The sequence below is a fragment of the Radiomyces spectabilis genome (genome assembly GCF_025331425.1).
Source record: "Radiomyces spectabilis strain NRRL 2753 chromosome Unknown BYT42scaffold_6, whole genome shotgun sequence".
Lineage (NCBI taxonomy): Eukaryota > Fungi > Mucoromycota > Mucoromycetes > Mucorales > Radiomycetaceae > Radiomyces > Radiomyces spectabilis.
The window spans coordinates 1,014,288-1,035,338 of record NW_026251931.1 but is presented as its reverse complement, the minus strand read 5'-3'; the positions used below and the strand labels follow the sequence as shown (position 1 = coordinate 1,035,338).

The window sequence follows — 21,051 nt, the reverse complement described above, 5'->3', positions numbered from 1 at the left end:
GACGTTCGATGTCTCGTTGATAATATCCAACAAATGTCATGTCCAATATCACACAATGAAAGGATCATCGTGCCAGTACCGTTTGTAATGCCGTAAAAAAGTTTGCTTCAAAGAGGGCCCGCTCTCGTTCAACGACACAACACATCCCCGGTAACTTTGATCTGAGATTTTTTGCAAACATTTATGAAGGATTCTTGATTACTTTGACAGCTGCGCTTTCCTAGAGATGATTGTATTAAAGTTCGCTCACAAACAATGAGGGATTTTGGTCGAATACACCATGTCCTCACCTGAGTACTCGCCTCTCGCTTCGTAAATGGATGTCAGATACAAATGATATTTTCCATTTTTAGTATCAGGAAAAAATGGCTCACAAGGATATCAAGCTGGTGCTCGACAGATTTCTCATTAGGAAACAGTCGTCTTAAGAGGGAAAAAGATAACATAAAATATCGGGAGAACGAGAATGTAGTATGGGAGGAATCGTATCTAACGTAGAAAGTATTGCCTTGACGAGGTGGAAAGAATGTAGATATGACTTTCAATGAGGATGTTGAACCTAACGGCGGTTGAAGATTGAGGGAGGAGCGAGAGGTTGATAAGTGGTCCGAATTTCAGCCGCTATTCGGGATGTAGTTAGCGTGACAACGTTTTTTCCCAAACGGCAAGTGTTGGCGATAAGCTTCTGTTCCCGGATCAAATTGAGTATCTAGTGTGAATCTACCCATCAAGTTTGAACTCAGGGTTGTACGGAAAGAAACTGAAATATTTGTATGTTAAAACTACTGAATTCCACCACATGCGAAAATAAGGGGATGTGAGCATCAACATGGAGGACAGGCAATAATTGATCTATCAAGCATTGTGCGTCGTGCCTAGCACAATCCTTGTTGGCTTCACTCCGTCTTCCAATGGGGTATTGGCTCTTCTAGCCGCGCTTTATTCTCCGCCTACAGTAAAATATTCTTCCTCTACCTAATTGCTATTCTTCATATCTTTTTCCTTATCTACTCTCTCAACTTTTTTCGTTTTTCTTCTTCTTTATTCGGGAGGGACCGTCAAGCTTGAAACAAGCGTTTATACCATGGGGCTGAGCGTACTCCATTGTTCAGCTTCGTTCCGCCAACTTCCGTAATAGTGATCTACACGCTCAAAAGGTAATTCTGGGACGTTCCTTACTCCGATTTGCATTTCCACTCTAAATTGCGGTGTTTGTGTTACTGAAATCATTAATCTACCGCTGCATGCAGAACGATGAGGTGCCCTGAGAAAAAAAAAATAAGGAAAGATTGGATGTAATTCTCTGAAAGCCATCGACGCAGTCGCCAAATTTGACTCAATAGGTTTAACTGGCTCTTTTGATTTTGGGCAAAATGACGGGCCAAATTGTTTTGGTTACATTGACAGCGAAACTTTTTTTTTCAGTATGCTGAAAGTAGCCTTGTTTTCGACCGGCACCGGTATGAAATGTGTGACTCGTTTTCCGGGATGCATTGGGCCATTTTATCCGTTGCTATCTCTCCGCTTTTTCCCCTTGTTTTTCCTTTTTTTTTCTTCTTCTTTTCTTCACGCCAGAAAAAAAAGGTTTCCGTTCCCATGCAACCACAAGAAAATGAGACAAAGGCACTACCGTCACTGGCGAATGTGAAGCTCGTTTTCACGCCTGGAGACCCACATCCAACGGCCGCGACGACGCCTTCGACGAACAAAATGATCTTGGATTACCTCCTGTATCTGTCAATCCAATCCAGACTAAAACAAGCTCAAATTGAATTGCTGGAATTATCGATTCCTTTACCCGAGGACAAGGACGATTCCGTTTTTATACGTCAACAACGATGGCAAGATACCGCCACCAAAGCGGAACAAGATAAAAATGCGGTGGAATCCATTGTAGCAGGTAAGATCAAAAAAATAAAACAAGATCACAAAACAGGACTCGATCTGATCAACGTGATCTTTCGTTGTTAGGTATTTTATCAGGTCATCAGAACAAGAAACCAGGTTTCCAGGTCGATTCCGATTTTGCACAACGGTTGCATCTTTGCCAACTTACCAACCTTGTTTTTGGTCGATTCGATGCTACCTCCACTGGCCAACACGTCATTGCTCACAAGTCGGCCCGTCGACGAAGGCATGAAACCTACATGACCTCGGTCATTGAAGAAGATACCAATGAATCCACCCACATCAAGCGACGACGCCAGTTGTATTCACAAGCCATTTTGCCTCCATTCTGCAGACGCCATCGCCGGCAAAATTGTTACGGATGTCGAGCCGATTGCTCGTCATCATCGGCATCCGATTCAAAGCAAGCGGATCAGGACACCTCGGATAAAGGCAAGCAGTGTGCGTCGCCACCGCCTGCAGGTCTGATTGAAGCGATTCCGACGTTCTTAAAGACGAGTGCGGATATGCTACGGCGGGCGCTGGAATCTGAGGAGGAGAAGGATGTGAAACCAATGATCTTTGCAGGACAAAGAGTCATGGGCGGTGGTATGCCTCCTCGCTGGTACGATCTGTTCTTGGAACTATTGACCCAAGCTGCAATTGAAAGTTACTTGTGCGATACGCAAGCTGGCCTGGAGCCAATTTTTGAGATTTTCTCCTATGGGGATGTTGAAGACGAGGATGAAACCGACGAAGCAGAGGATCATGAGGAAGAAGTGGCAGAGGATCAGGATGATGGCGAGGATCATCACGACGTGGAGGACGACGACGACATGGATGAGGAAGACGAGTGGGGAGTGCAAGCGGCCGACCATCATTTGCTTTTCCCGAAAACCCGCACGATGCATCTATTCAAGACCCAAGTCCGCGAACGAGAAAAAGAGGTGAGTATTTGTAGATGCTCCAGTTTGTGGCTTTGATGCTTCGGCGATACGATGCCTCAACGCATACAATACGGTTGACTGACCTGGCAGCACACCCAATTTTTAGTTTCTGATTGTGGAAGGCGACAGTTTGGAAAAGCATTATGAGAAATTGGCGCAAAAATTCCCGCTGGAAACGTTTGAAAAAAATATGGGCGAGTTCATTCAGATGATCTTACAAACCATGGAAACACCTGCACTGGACAAGGTAAGCATCGACAGATACCAGAAGTCAAACCGCAAGTGGCTGATGGGAACGTAGTACGAAAATAGCGAGCGAAATGACGCGAATAACACACCGCACTCAATTTCTCTTGAAACGGTATCTTCACCACTGCCATTGGTATACAAGTACCCTGGTGATGGCTCCTTACTGATGCCGGAAATTCCCGACGAAGAAGATAAGGATTCGGATTCTCATGGTGTGAAACGCCTTGCAGACGGTCCACTCACAAACAATCCTCCCCCAAAACGCTCGCGATAATATCCCTACACGCTTGTATTTTCACGCATGCAAACAAAAACTAAAAAAAAAAAAAAGAGGAGGACAGATACATTTCATCACATTTCCCTTTCCACATCGCTCGTCCCTTGGCACGGCGTCACATACCATAAAATTCCCCGCCCCTTATTCCTTGTAATTCTGATTGTTACTGTTTATGTTCATTTTTTATATAGGGCCTTGTATTATGCCCGCCTCTTTCTAATGTCATATAAACGCTTATTATTCCTAATATCCACTCTGTGAAATAACGTGTCAGTCGGCTTACTGAGTGTATTTTCGTGTTGTGGAATTGATTGACCTGTGCGACTGGCAAATATAAGGATAGATCTCCGCACGTAAGCGCGATACGACCCAAGGAACAAATCAGAGCTCAAACCGATACTCCGAGAAGGCGTGCTTTCAAAAACATTGCTTTATTTGCTCCAAATCTCTGTTCAAGGACCTTTGATCAACCAATCTTGCCCTTTCGGGCATTGAACCTATTCCATATTCTGCGCATAACATCCAGCTGACACCAACTTCCTAGGCAATTTATAGGCATGGCAATGCGTGCTCCAAAACTGGCTTTCACATTGGTTTGAATTTATCGTATTTAATTGACACTTAAATGATGGCAGTCTCTTTATTGGCCGAGGGACTTTGTGAACCGACATTGTCGATTTTTTGTGCGTCAATAGTCGTACTCAGCAAATGCTTTTTAGACATCGTAAAAGCAACCTTGAATTAAGAAATTGAGATAGAATTCAAAACCAATATCTCCGTATATTCCGGATCACAAGACAAATGATGATAATGCAGGGATCGCGTTCGCGCATATACTATCTGCAACGCCAAGATCCGTTGTAAATATACAATTTTTGCATGACAATAAACGAAATTGCCTTTATTATTGTTTTTGAATACATTCCATTAAGAATTGGTATGAGTATGATAGACATAGTTTGGACATGCATTCATCCGTACAAACGAATTTGACCGACCATGCAAGAATTCTTCTCTATAATGTAGATCACTTGATATAAGCTTGCGATCGATCATCACTGATATGTGACTCGTATGTATTTTCCTGCTAATCACAGAAATCAACTCTATCCAATTCAAAGCTCTTTTCGATCATTGATAAAGACATTGGACGCTATAATTCTGCCAAAGATTAATACCAACCTATTGTGAAAGCTAGTTTAGTGTGGCTGTAAATGTAGTAAATATACCAGAGTATCATCCCTACGTATGTTGAACGGGAAACAGTGACATTAAAGAAACAGCTATTGATTTCAGGTAGCAATAACCGCACACATGATATCCGAGTTCTTTACGCTCACCTCGAAACTCTAGTAGGCACAGGTTGAAAATCATCCGCTACTGCTGCAGGGCCTCGGATAAAGCTCGCAAAATCCCTTTTCCTGTCGGTAAAAAAAAGCTTTGTCATTACCTATTTTTTGATCAAGCATGCAAGCCATTGGTGAGAAATTTGCTTGCTACTGGGATTCATAATTTGCATACAGTCCCTGCCATGAAAGAGAGACGAGAGGAACCCAAAGGCAAGCAGACGCAGGGCTCGGGCTCGCCAATCTAGAAACCAAATATATCGTCTTATTATTCAGCAATCGGAATGGAAATTAAGGGCTCAACTTCGAGCTTTCTTAGTTTCCGCCTATTGTTATAGTGCATAAGTTGCCCACAGAATGTAGTAACGGCTGACACTGCTCGGTCGATGGTGATATAGTCGACTTTTCGTTTCCTACACGTTGCAATGCAGGTTCCACTAAACCATGCTTGCACGCTTAACAAAAATGGGCATTAAAAATATAGATGATGCAATTACCATGGAAAATGACGCTGCATCCGCAACAACAATGGCATAACCACTGTATCGGATACCAGCCGATGAACAGGAAAACTACCTTGGGATCATTGACCGGCATACCATTGGGAAAATGTATCATGGTGAATGATATCCCATTTATCAAGCAAGTCAGATGCGATACCCCCGATCGGCTGTGCTCTTAATAAGGAGAGTCATGCATGCAATGGCGATGGCGCAACACAAATTCCTGTTATCGCACTGGGGTCAAGATCCCCTTTCACTCACGTGGAGAGCCCACTATTTTTTTGATTCTCCGGATGAATTTAAACCTGCCAAAGTTGGCAATTTTTTCCCTACATCCTTTTTATCTCTCTTCTTCTGTTATCTCCACCTCTCTATAGTTTTTTCCCAATCGTCTAGTCATGCCAGCATCCAAAAGTGCCTCGACGGCCCTTATTCTGGTCACCGGCATGCTTATTAGCGGTAACGACGACAAGACAACCCCTCCTAAATCTTCCGAAAACTGACATGTCGTCATTTCAATAGGTGTCTGTAATACCATTTTGAATAAATATCAAGACATGCAGTGTGTAGGCAATTGCGATGATCCCGATCCTTCCAAACGACGTTACTTTGAACAACCGATATGGCAAACGTAAGTAAAATGACTTGTTGCCCTAGAGCCGTCTTTTTGTGGTTACATAGTGTGGTGTGTGCATGTGTGTGACTGCAGATCAAATGTGTTGTCAATGTAATGAAAAACGTTTCGCAATGGGTAGATTAAATATGTTTGTGGGTGAATCGGCTGTATGGATCGTCTACGTTTATCAGTTATGGCAAAAACGGCGCGATCGACGAATGACGGTTCCTTCGGCTGTGAACCAATTGGATGCTTCGAGGATTGTGGATGATATCGATGATCAGCTGAAGCATCAAGCGGGGGAACGACCGGCTTGCGACGGGTGGAAATCCTTCCTTTTCTGGATTCCAACTCTGTGCGATTTGACAGCCACAACGGTAAGGGAGGATGACTCTTTGGGGAATCTTTTTTTTTTTTATTCGTCACTTGATACTCATCTTAAAATATCTAGGTGATGAATGTGGGGTTAATTTTGACCTCAGCCAGTGTGTACCAAATGTTGCGAGGTGCGGTGGTGATTTTCACGGGGCTTTTCAGCTACTTTTTCTTGAATCGTCGTTTGCGCCCGTATGAATGGTTTTCTTTGGTGCTTGTGGTGGTGGGTGTGGCCATTGTGGGTCTGTCGTCTGTTTTGTTTCCCCAAAATGCGCCGGGTCAATCGAGTGAAGATACCGGTTTTGATCCTGCGTCGCTGCTGGGTGTTGTGCTGGTTCTCGGCGCTCAGTTGTTCACGGCTTCGCAATTCGTCATTGAAGAAAAGATCATGCTTCGTTATCAGGTCACGCCTCTTCGCGCGGTCGGACTTGAAGGTACATTTGGCCTCGTGTCCGTTCTGGCTGCCATGCCCGTTCTACACGTGTTACTTGGAAAACGTCATCTCTACTTTGACGTTGAACAAGGATTTCACGACTTTTTTGATCACCCCGCGGTGTGGCAAACCGGTCTTGCCATCAGCTTGTCCATTGCCTTCTTCAACTGGTTCGGTCTATCCATCACAAGCACTATCTCGGCCACCTCACGCAGTACCATCGATGCATGCAGGTAAGTTCTATAAAAAATCACAGCAAGATGTACCCACTCATTTTTGATGGTAGAACATTGTTTATTTGGATGGTTTCGTTGTCCTTGGGTTGGGAACAATTCTCTTGGATTCAGGTGATTGGTTTTATTGTGATGGTGACCGGTACCTTTTACTTCAACGGTGTTCTTCGTTGGCCATTCCAAGACACCGACGCCGAAGACGAAAGAGCCCCGCTGCTTCGTTCGACAAGCAGAAACGAAAATGATGTCGAGTAAAAAAGGTCAGCTGCGAATCATCCTTCTCGCTCTTTCCTATTCTTCTGTGATCGTTTTTTTGCACTAGGCTGTTTTTTTCTTTGATTTGGGAATATTGGTTGTTTTACGGGTTTCTGGTGGATTGTTTGTTTCTTTGTGATTTTCATTTTTGTATGTGACGACTTATGTTTCGTCATCAAGCTATGATAATTGTAATAAATGTGATCCCAATGTGAATTGTGTGATTGTGGAAAATGAAGTGATGTGAAAAATCAAAAAAAGCTTAAAAAGCTTAAAAAGCTTAAAAGCGAATTCCCAACCATTGGCACATCGGAGATAGGAAAAAGAACTTGCTTTATTCACACTGGCCTTTTGGTCTACGAACAACGGCCGTACTTTGTCGGAAGCGTATTTCGACCCACGATCAAGACGCAATTGCTCCTGTTATTCTAGGACCTGGATAGTATTTCAGTATACATTAGAGCTTGCTTATTAACCTGGGCAACGACACAGACAAAGGTTCCTTTTCGGGCGGGCTATTGTGGCTGGGATTGAGTTGTACATATTGGTGAAAAAAAAAGAGCCAATAGTGATATTTACTACGCAGACTATTGACAGTGATCTATTCGTAAATCTTTTTCCTAAGCTATGGAATACAATACAAAACTGTATGGTTCTTATTGCTCCATTTTTTCCAGCGTCTCTCTTGTGTCAACCTCAGAAGCGCGATAGATAGAAAGAGATAGATAGACAAACACACAGAGCAGTTTCAATACTCTGTACAGAACGCCTAGAAAGGGAACCAAGAATTTAATCATTTTTTGAGTTTAAAAAAAAAATAGCAAGGGTCATCAGATCATCATATACATTTGAACAAAGTCAATCTAAAGGGAAAAGAACAATGGTTCTTATGGTATTGTAAGTAAACAAGTACAGGAGTAGACTTCCTGTGTAGGGGCTATGCAAAAGGCGGGTGATAGATGTGGGATATATGGAAAGCGTTCTGTTCTTCACTGAACTGGCAAGAGGCGTGATACTCGCGAAGGAAAAATGATTAGGATTTCTGTAGAATGATAATAAACAAAGCGGAGAGTGCGGTCAAGGTGGCGGAAGAGGTGACAAGAATGATGCCTCGACTGGCAGGAAAATACCCATTCATCATGGCGACTTGGGCATGGAAAAACCGCAGGAATGCAAAAGCCAAAAAGGCGATGCCTAGGATAATAAACACCATCCCCGTTGGTCGACCCCAAGTTACCACATTTGGATCGTGAGCGACTGACTTGTCGAGGCGGAATAATTGCGTAATAGCTAAAATGTCATCCACATATGTTACGGTGATTAGGGAATACAATGAAAAACTTAAAAAAAAAAAAAAAAAAAAACTTTAAATGTTTACCAACACCGACGGAAATCGTCGAAAGGCTTGTCCGCATCCATGCCAAAAACGTTCTTTCATTAGCTGTAGGAAAAAAACCCATAGTTAGTATCAATGGTGCAAAATATTCTGGTATTTATTGTTTTTATCGTGAATAGGCTTACCTAAATGGTCTCTTGCTACACTGCCTTTGTTTTCTAAGTAGACAGAGGTGGAATATTTATCAAATAGATCTTCTATACATCGTATTAACGTGCGTCTTTTAGAGTGTGACTGTCGCTCGTTGGTTTGGAGGGTGGGTGTTGGCGACGTGGAAGATTGAATGGTCTGGTAATGAACACGTTCAGAAGAAAGCAAATGTCGAGATTCGGACATTGCACAGCACAGCTCCAAAGGGAGAAGAAGAACCAAACGGCTGGAAGTAGGGAAAGAAGGAAAAAAAAAGGTCGTCTGTCCGTCCGGATGATTGGCTCTTATTTCTTTTTTTTTGCATCAAAAAAACCCTAATATCCTGTAATTCAGGAGCCGACCGAAAACTTTATCATGGGCGACCTTATGCGATTTGTTTTTGAACCTGCCCGCATGACCGTTCAATACTAAACAGTGATTCCATCTCACTTTTTACAGCTGACAGACATAACATTCAGGAAATGACAAGTTACAATACAAAAACCGGACTACTCCACTGGTTGGGGTACCTGGAGGAAAACGATAACAATGAAAAATTGGCGCTTATTGAAAAAAGAGGCCACATCGGGAGTCAAGATGTCTCCTTTTGGCATGACAAAAAAAGCTGTAACAGTTTTTTTTTGATGGTTGATCGTCACCTCGAGTGACAATGGCGTGCTTGTTGAAATCTGTACAACATGTATCAGATATGCGTTTTATATTTGTGTAAAACGAGTGTGTAACCCATTTCAATGGTTACAAATGCCAAAAAGCAATATGAAATCATTGTTGAAAAACGAAAAAGAAAAACAATAAAAACACGCGTCACATCTCTGTGCCAAACACTTGGGTCCATAATGCACTGACCCTTTTTTTTTTCCTTGGAATTATGCAGCATGGAAATTTTGGAATTTCGTGGCCAGCCTCTTTTTTTTTTTTTTTTGCTTGCGTCATTCTCCTTTTCCCTGTCGCCTTTCCTTCCTTTATCTGATTACTGCTTGCAACTGCCTTACGTGTAAAAGTCAAACCTCATTGAGCATTTGGCAGCTCGCCCCCTTCGTTTCGTTCCCATCTCCGCTCGAAACCCTCCTCATTGACCATGTAAGTCCACAATGTTGCGAAATGGAGGGACTCCGGTAATAACCGTGTTGTTTCGCTTGGTTGCTTTTTCAGGTACTCCATGTCTGATATTTGGAGGTCGTCTGGATACGATCCAGTTTCTCGACTCACTTTGCCCGATTATGATACAGAACCTGGGCTAGGTAGGCAAAAACCATAAAGAGCCTGATTTAAGGGGTCCCCTTTTTTGTATCATGCTAACCCAAGCGATAGACTTTGACGCAATGGTTGTAAAGCAGCCAAATGACTCATTCTTTTCGAATAACAATTCAAGGGAAACATCTGATATATCTTTTATAGATATAGTGTTGTCCAATTCTGCGTTTGCCGAAACTTATCAACCACCTCGTAGAATGACTTCAGTGACCCCATTGAATGCACCACACATTGTTCCGTCTGCTTCGGTTTCACATCCTTCTACTGCTGATTTCACTACCGATATCGATCATTTGTGTCTCTTGTTCTCACCGATACTGACCGTGACTTCGTTACTCGGTCCGCTCGTGAACCCCACTTCGCCCACAACGATCGGAGCGGTGGCGCAAGAAAAAGCAAAAGCTCAACCTCAGCGGAGCTCTTCTGATGTGAAGTTTACCAAGCCTCCACCGTCTGCATTGATAACACCGTCCAAAAGCACAAACATGATCGTGAAACCTTCCAATTCTGTCAAATTACTTGCAGAATCCTGGAATTTCTCATTCCTGGATGAATCCCAGAAACGCCACATTGAGAAAAAATGGCCGGTTGTCAAGATTACCAACGTAAGTCTATCCCTCGATACTGTCACCATATAACACACAACTCCTGATATCCAGTTCTGATGATGGGCTTTTTTTTTGTCGTAGATTCCTTGGAGTATTTCGATGGACGAGGTGAATAGCCTTTTAGCAGGCATTGCTGCACCTGATCCACATGTAGTGTCACAAAACGTGCATGTAAGTTTGATCTGCACGATTATCTTGGTGGGGTTTATTTGTGTTTGAATTGATATTAAACTCGCTTTTGGATAAAAATAAAAAAAAACAGATTCTCTTGAACAAGTCAACGGGCAAAACGCTTTCGGAGGCATACGTTGAACTGGCGTCCGAACAAGACGTGTGCCAGGCCGTGGCCCTCACAAGACGCACGATTCGCGGACGCAGAGTTTTTATTCACGCCAGTTCCCAAGACGAATTGTTAACGGCTCTCTTTTCTCAGTGGCCTGGAACATTCAAAAATGGAAAAGCCATCATTTCCTCGGATACAATGTTACCTCCACCGTTTACTGCACGCCACGAACTTGAATCACTCGCGAGTGTTTGCCGGAATTACAAGGTAACAAATCAACGTCACTTGTTTTTTTTCCCCCACATTACTCACATTATTTATCGTTAGCTTTGCTTTTCTCGAAAATGTGGTGAACGTCCATTCGAACATTTCATTTCTCTTATGACCAAACTCCCTGTGGATCAATTTCACGCCGTTACCACATTGCAGAGGGATCATTTGTACGAGTATTACAAAAAAGCGACAGGTGAGTCATGATAAACCTTGTTATTTTGATGACCTTTGATACGCTGATGTGTCTATTATGTTTTTTGTTTTTTTTCAAGGCATCTTAAAGTCTCACATGGCCAAGCCTACGAACCATCTCCACCCCACCCTGTTGGAACGCATGGTTCGAGCCGCGCTTCAGTTTCCCGGTTACACTGTTCCCCAGAAAAAAGGCATCCTTACAGCCAGGTAAGTCCTTCTCTAATGCCCATTGTTTTCATTTCTGACATTGACTTGATATAGTGGCCTTCAATGTCCGCACGATCTTGTGCATGTGCTCAAACCTGTATTGAAGGACCCCTCACTTACCTGAACAGTGAGTTTTCAAGGAAATCTGTGCATACATATATCGTATGCCAGTTTATGTTTTATTGTTGTCTTGCTTAGTATTTACAGCGTTTGCGCGTGTATGTATGATATGTAAGTGGAGAGAGAGGGAGAGGAGAGAGTTCAAAAAAGTGGCCGTGGATCATCTGGGAAAGTCCCCGATTTCCACAAAAGGGCAAAAAATAAATAAAAAAAATCACCCAATTTCCCCGAATTATTTTGTTCCGGGCCGGAATAACGAGAAGAATGTGTCGAAGGTCCGGCCCTGTCGAGTGATGGTATACGTCGCTGGTCGGCGTGCAGAGGACGAGTTCTTTCTTCTTTGACTATTCAATAAGTGAGTAACCATCCATGGTGGCAATCCATCATCGGGCCATCCATATCATGGACTCCATCCCTCAGCAACTTGCATACTCATCATCAATCTGTTTCCTTTTTCAATAGAAATGGCTGACTCTGCAACGGCCGGTACTCGTGGTAAGCATCACCGAATGCTCTTCCTCAAAGCAATAACAGATCAGCCCTCCCACCTTGCATCCCGCATGGACACTTTTCTTCTCCCCAAAGCTTCCATGTTCATGTCAACGATGACCGATGGCATAATTCTACAAGTGTCATGACACTTGCAGTGGCGAGAGTCACACAATGAGCGAGTCTGTACCGTGGTGTCAGCCAAGGGCTGGGAGCTGATCAGTTTGCACATCGCTACGGCAACAGTCAACTTACCTGTATACCTTTTTCCCTTACCATAGGACGTGGCGGTTTTGGACGTGGTCGTGGTGGCCGTGGTGGCCGTGGTGGCCGCGGTCGTGGACGTCGTGAGGAAAAGAACGAATGGTAATTCATCGTTTTTTTTTATTTGACCTTTTGCTTTGGTCAGCTTGCAATTTATTGATTTATTGTTTGTTCTCTGTTTTAAAAGGGTTCCTGTGACCAAGCTTGGTCGTCTCGTCAAGGCTGGCAAGATCAAGTCTATGGAGGAAATCTACCTCTTCTCTTTGCCTATCAAGGAGTACCAGATCGTCGATTACTTCCTTCCCAAGCTCAAGGATGAAGTTATGAAGATCATGCCCGTTCAGAAGCAGACCCGTGCTGGTCAGCGTACTCGCTTCAAGGCTTTCGTTGTCATTGGTGATTCCGATGGCCATGTCGGTCTCGGTGTGAAATGCTCCAAGGAAGTTGCCACCGCTATCCGTGGTGCCATCATCTTGGCTAAGCTTTCTGTCATCCCTGTCCGTCGTGGTTACTGGGGTACTGCTCTTGGTGATCCCCACACTGTTCCTTGCAAGGTCACTGGCAAGTGTGGTTCCGCTCTTTGCCGTTTGGTGCCTGCTCCCCGTGGTACTGGTATCGTTGCCGCTCCCACTCCCAAGAAGGTCTTGCAGTTGGCTGGTATCACCGATTGTTACACTACCTCTCGTGGTTCCACCCGTACCCTTGGTAACTTTGTCAAGGCTACCTTTGCTGCCATTGGTAACACCTACGGCTTCTTGACTCCTGACTTGTGGGAAGAGACCGAATTCACCAAGGCTCCCTTCCAGGAGCACACCGATTTCCTCTCCCAGAAGCAGAGAAAGTAAATGCAATGCGGATTACGTAAATAAACGAAAAAACAAAAACGACCATTTTGCACCCATTGAAAAACTATCGTCCTCATTTTTTTCTGTTATTTTTGGTTATTATTCTTTCATTGAAAGGGCTGGCTTGCAACGTCTTATGTTCTGATCTGTTAAGATTTAGGATCTAAGAAATATTGATTCTAATAGGGGATACCGTTGGTGAGTTTCTGGAAGTAATCATAGAGGACCGTGCGTTGGTTTTCAAACGAGTCCTTGATGCGCATCATCATAAAATCGGCCGCCACACGTTCGGATTTATCCAACTGGAAACGTGTGCGCATACGTTTGATAGTGTCGCCCTTGAAGCACGGTAACCCGGATTGGAGCATCAATGTCACCAACTGCATAATCACGTCAGCGTACGGACGTGCCGCCAAATAAGCCTTGATCACGAGTTCCGAGAATTGCTTGAATGCCTGCTCTTGCGCATGGCCGCCCATCACTTGAATCATTTCAGCCGTCAACTTGAACGGCGAACTCTCAAACGTGATGCCGCCCGGAGCAATGTCAAAGATGAAACCAAAATCTACAAATCAAGATTAGTCGTAACGTTTATGCAGTGGAGCAACCACAGGAGAGGACTCACCAATATGAATGATGTGGCCATCATCGTCAAGCATAATATTACCGTTATGACGATCTTTGATTTGCAATAGATAGGAAATGACAGAGTAAGCCGCTACACTTTGTACAAAATTGGTACGTGCGCGTTGGAAGGCGATGGAATCGGGCCCGCCATATTTGGCAACAAAGTAATCGTACAGGCTGTTCACCTTTTCACGGCCCAGTTGATCGCGAGAAATCGATTGCGGGATAACGTCAATCACACCTCGTCCTGGAGCGGTTGCCACAACGCGATACGGGTAGACGTATAGATCAAGACCAATGCTGGTAAAGATATTCTTAAATACCGCAATCAGCTGCAACGCAAGCACGTCTTGGCGGCAGTCATCGCCCACTTTGAAGATGGCCGCCTGCCATACTTGTGTAGTGCATAGACTGCGAGTCTCCTCCTCTTCGTCTTCGTCCGCGTCATGGTCCGTTTTCTTCTTGATCAGATGCTGCTCGAGGTGGTCCTTCTCCACTTGCTTTTCTATCTTGAAAGTAGCCATGAACGGCGCCTAGGGAAATTCAAGGATCAGCGCGACAGTCCAACAACGTTTAGACAGCGGGACTTTACCTTGGCGTGACTCTGCAGAGGACGACCCGAGGTTCGATGGATATCAACGACTTTGCCGTCAGGATTGCTGGGTAAATATACACCCACATCCACCTTGATCTTGGCCAATTCTTCATCCAATCGTTTCTGGATATCACTCTTTGTTAATAAAGAACAATTCAAGAAACACTTGTTGCGTGTATACCTTTTGCAATGGCTTCTTTTCGTTTTGACCGTACTTGATGTATTCCTTTAGATAACCAGAGATGGCCGTTACCTCACCAAAGAACTTGAACTCGCGTTCATAGAAAGCACGGTCGGCTCCTGTAAATGAGCCCACCAGATTCTCGATAATGCGTTCCAACGTCGGCTTCAGCGGATCAGGCTGACAATACAACAAACAATAAAGCAAAATGAGCATTCACATGCTACATGAATTGATCTTTCACAAAGCTTTTTCTTTACCTTTATACATTCCTTGTCTGCATCGATAAAGAAATTGGCTTGCATGTTCCAGATAATCTGATGAGCAAACAATTGCGACACTTGACCGGCTTCCATGATGTATTTTTCGACGTAACCAAGTTCATCGTAACGTAACGCTTGCACGATCTGCGGGATGTAGAAGAAGACCGTTTCTACGGGGTAATACTCCAAACTGCGCATCGCATATTGCAAAATTAGAGGATGGTTGTTGTACGCCGGTAAGAAGTAATTGGTCGCAGTAATCGCCGGAACAGGAGCCCAATATTGCAAATGCTGTTTATAAAATAATAAAAGGAGAATTCGTAAAGTGAGCCAGTCATCACCATGTTATAGTCAATAAATGAAACAACATACCTTGAGATCCAATTTAGCCGTCGACAAAATTCGTTCACCCAAAAGAATGACGAGGGCTTCAGGTATATCGACCACATCCAACGTATTATTGGCAATCAAACGATGCAATTCCCTGTGTACAATAGGCACGACGAAACGAGCTTCCATTTGCACCGCTAATCGTGGTGACATTTCCCAAGCAAAACGCACAATTTCCTTCCACTGATCCTGTAAATCGCGAGGGAATGTTAATTACTAGAATGAATTGATACCACGCATCTATTGATTAGCGAAGTAGGTTACCTCGGTGACCATGGCGCGTTCGGTATTCCCAGTAAAACTAATTGGCTGTCCTTGACCGACTGCATTGAGTGGGTTGCACCAGACGGACAATCTAGTCAACTCGCTTTCCATGAATAGCATCAACAGCTTTTTCGCAAGCTGGTACTGACGCATCACATCGTCCTTGGTTTTGTCTAGGTAGATATAACCATCCTGTCAGTTCCTTTTGATTACAAGTTGGGAGAATAAGAAAAAGTCAAACTTACTGTCCAAGAACATGTAGATTCCCGCGGCTGTCTTGGAGCTGGATTGTTTGGGTGGAGAACTCGTTACGAGGTAACCAAGATTAGGTGTATCTTTGGAAACCGCCGTTAGCAGATCGTTCAAAAGTTTGATCTCTCGTAAAGCCAAGCTCTTGTTTGCTCCATAGTGCCATCTACATAATCCGTTTAGTATTAATCCTGCTGCATGGCTGCTTTCACTCCATCATATACGAACTTTGGAGGATTGGAGAACCAGTCAAAGGCAGCATCGTACACGAGCGATCGAAACTTGTGCTCCGTCAAAGCTTCCATCCGCACCGATTGCAAGACTTTGAGCCCCAGTTGGAGCAACTGATATCGGGGTGAGCCAGCCAGCGTATGGGTACTAAAGCATGAAAAAAGCTTGGTTTACAATGACGATCATTGATGTACTTTTTTTATATTTCCAAACTCACCTCATTAAGCGTGCGTTGCCAAATGTTTCTTGCAAGGTACGGACAAACAAGTTGACCAAGTGCTTGTTTCGATGACGAATAGCATAAAATCGGCTGCTTAAGAATCGAATCCATGTCTCATGCGGGGAGAACAGTAAATGCGCAATACGATGCGTGTTCTCGCGAACGACCTTGTCAGAAGGCGCATAAGTCATCTTGGTTGCAAACGGATGTTTCACACTAGAAACATGAGGGTCAATCTCAGAAACGTTATCATCATCCTTTTTTTGGTGTTGAGATCCTTACTTTAGTAGAGGTGAAAACAGGCCCTTGCGATGTTTCTGAGCCCAATCCCACATGCTGAAAATTTCAATCATCAGACGTTTCTCCAAGTCGGCTCGTTCGATCATGATCCAGTTCCATACAGAAGTGGCCAGTTCCAAAGACTTGGGGGTGAACAATTGGACAGGAATACGGACAATGTAACGCAACAAGGAGGGTTGCATGGAAGGCAATGCGATGGTGTAACCTGCCGCTCGATACAGTATGCGATGCAGTCTTTCGTGGCTGACCGGCTGCTTTTGCTTGACCGCCTCGAGTAGTTGACTCAGCGTCTCCAGCACCAGCGGCAACTGAGCCAGCAATCCACTGCCCGTGCTCTGATCCGGCAACTTGTCTGTCATCCCAAACTTTTAGAATACACAATAAAGCTTCCCGGCATGAATCATCATTTTACCAAAACCGCCGCGGAGTCCCGCAGAATACTCGAGACCACTGATTTCACCAATGTAAAACCGTCGCGAAGTAAATCCATTCACAAAGAGAGACGATTCATCCAAAGTAATACCCGGAATTTTTGGCACAAATTCTGACGGGCAAAGTTCCAGTTAGTTCGTTGTGCACCGGCGTTAGTTACAGGGAAATCTGCTTCTTACCTGTGGACAATTGGTTTCTGGCCGCTGATTTGCCGATTTCCAGAGCCAGTGTGCGTCCAAGGTGGACGGAATGAGAACTGACATCAGCGGTAAAACGGGAACAATCAGCCAGGTAATCTTGCAGCAGACCGCCAACTTCCAAGGGCGCACGATCAATGGATAATTGAAGCCACTTTTTGGCACTCTCGTACAAATGCGTGCATATCTTTTGACGATACGCATAAGAATCACCCAATTCCAAGGCCATGCCAATATGGCTCGACGAAAAGTGGAACTCGGGGCAATACTGGAATAAAGAGGAAAATGACGGTTAAACAGAGATAAGCGCCAACGACGAAATTCAATGACGAAAATGACATCGTACCTCGTCGCGATATTCGGCCTCGCAGCTGAGCCAAACCAGTTGGATCAATTCGAGCAGTAAGGTGATGAGCGATTTTTCGGCAAACACCTGAGGAAAAGCCGTAACGATGCGATCCACCGTCTTGACAGCCAGCTGATGCACTTTTTGCAAACGATGACAACACAGTTTCAGAAGGCTCGAGACTTGATCGGTAAGTCCGCTATTCAATGTCTGTACTGAAGCTTTGGCGGCCGCGTCCTTGATGAAAGCCGAGATCACACGGTCGGCAATGGTTTCCAAGCAGTTGGATAGCATGCTGGTATTCAAGCCGTCGTTGATAAAGTAATGCAGGATAAAACTGCAATCTCCCATCCGGCTGCGCATCATTTCGATGTGATAGACTGTGAGGGCAAAAACCATCTGGGCAAACGAAAAGTTTTTGATTTCATACGCGAGCGAAGGAAGGAAACTCGTCAATTTTTGACGCATCGATGTCATGTTATGGTCGGCCGCTTTACCGCCGCGAAGCACCGAGTTGTACTCCAAATCGCTGTCAAAATAGCTGGTAGCGCTGTCAATAACGAGCGCCGGTGTCTTTTTGGCAATACCAAGGAGATCATCGTGCCATTCGCGAATCCATATAGGTTCGGTCACAAATCCAAAAAGCACACAATGGAACCACATATTTCTGAATAAAGACACGGTTTCTTCGCTGGGATCGAGGTGAGGATTGAAATCATCATGATCGACCAAAGTGCGAATTGCTGGCAATAAAGAGCCCAACTTGGAAGCAAGATAAAACTCGGTAGGTTCTTTGCTTTTAGCCATCGTCCGCTGAATGGAATTGCCATTATCAATGAATAAGCGCAGAAGGCAATCAAGGTAGGTCCCATAGTACTCTGGTCGCTTTGACAGTCGTTTGGCAATCCCTTCGAGTGCATTGAGGATCTAGATAACCAATATTCGATGAGACAACCATACCACAATGGACGGAATGGAGCATAGGAAAGGATGAGGTTTACCGAAGTTGAAAGATGCTTATTGTCGGTGAGCAATGATTCACGATACATGGTGGCCAAGAGCTGGATGGTATCCAGGAACACGCCCTGAGGGCTCACCAGAGCTAGGTCGACAAGTTTTCCCGTAAGCGAAATCGTCGTCGCGGTCGAAAATCCTTTGCGACGAAGCGTGAGCATGGACAAGGCTTGAGCCATGACCTAAATAAAACAAAGATATGAGCGTCAAATACGAGCTTGTTTTAGCGATCCCAATGTCTTACCTCGTCATCCTTTAGGTAAACAGCCACACTGACAATGGCAGAGAGCGTGTTGGTGCACACTTGCTGCTTTTGCTTTTCGCTCAACTGATCAATATCCGGTGCGCCAGCGATTCGTGCTTTGCTATCTGAGAGACGGTGGCGTTCCGTCGAGGATGCTTCCTCTTCTTCACTGTATCGTGTAATTTCATTTAGTAATGCATACAAGGTCGAGTTGGCGGCTTGCACTAATTGACTTGGCAACTGACTCTAATGTACGTAAAGGTCATTGCATTCAATACCTAAAGTCGTTTCTTTTGCTAGAGGGGTACACTCCCCTTTTTTGTTTCACAAGCAATTTTTACCTGGACACATTGCGCAAGGCGTATGGTAGCAAATTCTTGCATCGTTACTGTGTCTTGGCCAATATCTGCTTTGAGCTCGAATACAGGCGAAGGCGTAGCCAAGAAGCGACAAATGACACTGATCATACTCTGGTTCAGATGAGTAAAGCTAGATGAAGAAGACGTAAGATTTCAAGACCTTTTAAACGCGACATTTGCCTTTGAATAAAGGAACTCACTTGTTTGCCAACAAGACCGCAGCATCCAAAGCTGCCATATGAACCCAAGCGTCAGCCACCTGAGGTGCATCGAAAAGACAAGCGGTGATGTGATTCACCAACGTATCATCCACTTCATGCAAGTACACGGACGACAAAGCCGCCAAATGCTGAATCCGGTCAATAAAAGAGCATCCATTTCCATGATGAGTCTTCTTTTTACATGTGGTATGACATGGTGTGATAGAACACCATGTCCGGATGGGTGGATTCACTTACCAAGCTGCCACCCATGATTTCTTGCATATACGCATCGAGAGCCCATTTTTTACCATCTTCGGTGCTTTTATCAGCATATTTGCGAATGTCATCGTAATAGCCCAAACTGATCACGTAGATCCCTCTCAAGGTACTTGTCAGGGCCTCGTCGTTCTCATTGTGAACGTCTCTTCGTTCGCGGAGTAAGGTAGACCAGGGTTGATGGATGGTTTGCGTCAAATGAGCCTTCTTCAACTTGCTCGAAGAAAGCTCCACGTTTGTTTCCGACGTGGCAAGGGATCCCACTAACACACGCGCAGTAACGTTGCGTAGAATAATAACCAAATCATTGACCACACGGTTACTGCTTAAGGGGATGCCGTTTTCCCAATATCTCGACAGCGTACGGCGACTGGAAGCGGATGGATCATGATCGCGCAAACAGGTTGTAATAGCATTACGAATATGTTCCAAAGTTGCGTCCTGAAGGAGTGGTTGCATGTTGCGATAAAGTGTAAGCAATTGGCTCGATCGACAAAGATATGGCGTTTGCTGAAGCGCACGCGATAAACCGGCCAGGGAAGGAAGGATAAAGGTCACGGTGTGTTCGGCTGTCATTGATTGTTAGATAATTCTATCAACACGAAAAAAATGGATCGAGATTGCTTGCTTACCATCAACGGGTAACTGATCGATCAGATGGGCCGCGTAGCTCCAGAGGACCCCCGTCACCTGTTCATACAATTGGGATTGTTTGAACGCAATCTCCAACAACCCCATCGTAAGGTTATAAGTAATTTCATCGGGAAGAGGCAGTTCTATGATGGATCCACAGTTTAGAAACCGTTAAATGAATGGAATCAAGTTGGGAATTTTACCTTTGGTCAATACAGATACGTCTTCCCAAGGAAATGCCGGTAAATGGCGTATGTAGGCCAATAATCGTGGCAACAACCGCATCTGTTGCTCCCCAGATGCACGTACAGCGTATTTTACCAAAGCAGCAATCGTTTGTCGGCTTCGTTCATTCTATAAAAAAGCGTCAGAGGAAGGGTCCCTGTAAATCGCACGATGAATTAAGCGCGAACAAATTTTTACCATCGTTGCCAAATTAGGAGCTTGGTCTTTGGTGACGATAGCAGTGGTGGATTTTCCATTGTCGATAGGCACCGGTGGACTTTTGCTGATGAGTCTGTCAACTTCATGGCTGGAAGCTTTGGCTCTTGAATCGGCCAATACTTCGGCTAATCCGAACAAAATGCGCGAATGGAGATCAAAGTCGATGCTAAATCGGGCATTAGAAAAAGAAGGGCGGCATGATGATTCTGCGAACCGATATACACACCTGCTCATTTCGCGGTATGATTAGGCAACAAAACCGGAACTGTGATAACAGTAACAACAATAAAAAAAAAAGAGTCGCTGAAAGAAGGTTATTGAAAGCTTATATAGAGAATGGTGACACCAAGCCATGGCCATCATCTTTTTTCTTCCGTT

General features: G+C 44.4%; 7 protein-coding genes across 7 annotated transcripts; 4 read left to right on the top strand and 3 right to left on the bottom strand.

Moving 5' to 3' along the window:
• The first annotated feature begins 1,536 nt into the window (after window positions 1–1,536).
• On the top strand, window positions 1,537–3,704 carry BYT42DRAFT_568752 (uncharacterized protein). Its single transcript, XM_051568214.1, has 4 exons — window positions 1,537–1,900; window positions 1,972–2,834; window positions 2,941–3,081; window positions 3,136–3,704. The coding sequence occupies exons 1-4, from the start codon at window positions 1,597–1,599 to the stop codon at window positions 3,355–3,357; spliced, it is 1,530 nt and encodes a 509-aa protein (XP_051423779.1). The 5' UTR covers window positions 1,537–1,596; the 3' UTR covers window positions 3,358–3,704.
• On the bottom strand, window positions 3,682–4,260 carry BYT42DRAFT_568750 (uncharacterized protein). The gene has a single exon (XM_051568213.1). It carries the CDS (start codon window positions 4,029–4,031, stop codon window positions 3,858–3,860), a length of 174 nt encoding a protein of 57 aa, XP_051423778.1. The 5' UTR covers window positions 4,032–4,260; the 3' UTR covers window positions 3,682–3,857.
• A 1,292-nt stretch (window positions 4,261–5,552) lies between these two features.
• Window positions 5,553–7,352, top strand: BYT42DRAFT_568743 (uncharacterized protein). The gene is made up of 5 exons (XM_051568212.1): window positions 5,553–5,668; window positions 5,732–5,840; window positions 5,965–6,202; window positions 6,277–6,866; window positions 6,920–7,352. Exons 1-5 carry the CDS (start codon window positions 5,608–5,610, stop codon window positions 7,119–7,121), a joined length of 1,200 nt encoding a protein of 399 aa, XP_051423777.1. The 5' UTR covers window positions 5,553–5,607; the 3' UTR covers window positions 7,122–7,352.
• Window positions 7,353–8,154: 802 nt separating this feature from the next.
• Window positions 8,155–8,581, bottom strand: BYT42DRAFT_496119 (uncharacterized protein; the record flags this gene model as incomplete). Its single annotated transcript, XM_051564403.1, has 2 exons — window positions 8,155–8,411; window positions 8,500–8,581. The coding sequence occupies 2 exons, from the start codon at window positions 8,579–8,581 to the stop codon at window positions 8,155–8,157; spliced, it is 339 nt and encodes a 112-aa protein (XP_051423776.1).
• A 1,019-nt stretch (window positions 8,582–9,600) lies between these two features.
• On the top strand, window positions 9,601–11,343 carry BYT42DRAFT_326408 (uncharacterized protein). The gene is made up of 6 exons (XM_051563043.1): window positions 9,601–9,747; window positions 9,820–9,908; window positions 9,979–10,526; window positions 10,611–10,700; window positions 10,792–11,079; window positions 11,140–11,343. Coding segments are annotated over exons 1-6 (1,167 nt in total). The 5' UTR covers window positions 9,601–9,745; the 3' UTR covers window positions 11,290–11,343.
• Window positions 11,344–11,939: 596 nt separating this feature from the next.
• On the top strand, window positions 11,940–13,269 carry BYT42DRAFT_568735 (40S ribosomal protein S2). Its single transcript, XM_051568211.1, has 3 exons — window positions 11,940–12,102; window positions 12,378–12,462; window positions 12,548–13,269. The coding sequence occupies exons 1-3, from the start codon at window positions 12,072–12,074 to the stop codon at window positions 13,203–13,205; spliced, it is 774 nt and encodes a 257-aa protein (XP_051423774.1). The 5' UTR covers window positions 11,940–12,071; the 3' UTR covers window positions 13,206–13,269.
• On the bottom strand, window positions 13,263–20,986 carry BYT42DRAFT_514723 (uncharacterized protein). Its single transcript, XM_051565200.1, has 23 exons — window positions 20,900–20,986; window positions 20,653–20,839; window positions 20,433–20,583; window positions 20,229–20,372; window positions 19,576–20,165; window positions 19,318–19,466; window positions 19,100–19,247; window positions 18,759–19,004; window positions 18,502–18,696; window positions 17,501–18,427; window positions 17,137–17,422; window positions 16,938–17,069; window positions 16,508–16,877; window positions 16,223–16,441; window positions 16,003–16,152; window positions 15,771–15,940; window positions 15,526–15,698; window positions 15,244–15,450; window positions 14,869–15,162; window positions 14,609–14,788; window positions 14,425–14,550; window positions 13,831–14,365; window positions 13,263–13,770 (listed from the first exon to the last, which is right to left on the bottom strand). The coding sequence occupies exons 1-23, from the start codon at window positions 20,905–20,907 to the stop codon at window positions 13,385–13,387; spliced, it is 5,973 nt and encodes a 1,990-aa protein (XP_051423773.1). The 5' UTR covers window positions 20,908–20,986; the 3' UTR covers window positions 13,263–13,384.
• Window positions 20,987–21,051: the final 65 nt, after the last annotated feature.

Coding starts and splice junctions, on each gene's coding strand:
- BYT42DRAFT_568752 (XM_051568214.1), top strand. CDS start 1,597: ATGCAACCACAAGAAAATGAGACAAAGGCACTACCGTCACTGGCGAAT. Junction 2,835..2,940: donor TCCGCGAACGAGAAAAAGAG/GTGAGTATTTGT, acceptor CCCAATTTTTAG/TTTCTGATTGTGGAAGGCGA. Junction 3,082..3,135: donor AAACACCTGCACTGGACAAG/GTAAGCATCGAC, acceptor ATGGGAACGTAG/TACGAAAATAGCGAGCGAAA.
- BYT42DRAFT_568750 (XM_051568213.1), bottom strand. CDS start 4,031: ATGTCGGTTCACAAAGTCCCTCGGCCAATAAAGAGACTGCCATCATTT.
- BYT42DRAFT_568743 (XM_051568212.1), top strand. CDS start 5,608: ATGCCAGCATCCAAAAGTGCCTCGACGGCCCTTATTCTGGTCACCGGC. Junction 5,669..5,731: donor CACCGGCATGCTTATTAGCG/GTAACGACGACA, acceptor TCATTTCAATAG/GTGTCTGTAATACCATTTTG. Junction 5,841..5,964: donor GAACAACCGATATGGCAAAC/GTAAGTAAAATG, acceptor CGCAATGGGTAG/ATTAAATATGTTTGTGGGTG.
- BYT42DRAFT_326408 (XM_051563043.1), top strand. Junction 10,701..10,791: donor TAGTGTCACAAAACGTGCAT/GTAAGTTTGATC, acceptor AAAAAAAAACAG/ATTCTCTTGAACAAGTCAAC. Junction 11,080..11,139: donor GTGTTTGCCGGAATTACAAG/GTAACAAATCAA, acceptor ATTTATCGTTAG/CTTTGCTTTTCTCGAAAATG.
- BYT42DRAFT_568735 (XM_051568211.1), top strand. CDS start 12,072: ATGGCTGACTCTGCAACGGCCGGTACTCGTG. Junction 12,103..12,377: donor TGCAACGGCCGGTACTCGTG/GTAAGCATCACC, acceptor CCCTTACCATAG/GACGTGGCGGTTTTGGACGT. Junction 12,463..12,547: donor CGTGAGGAAAAGAACGAATG/GTAATTCATCGT, acceptor CTGTTTTAAAAG/GGTTCCTGTGACCAAGCTTG.
- BYT42DRAFT_514723 (XM_051565200.1), bottom strand. Junction 16,442..16,507: donor CTGTTTTCACCTCTACTAAA/GTAAGGATCTCA, acceptor TCATGTTTCTAG/TGTGAAACATCCGTTTGCAA. Junction 13,771..13,830: donor TGGCCACATCATTCATATTG/GTGAGTCCTCTC, acceptor CTTGATTTGTAG/ATTTTGGTTTCATCTTTGAC.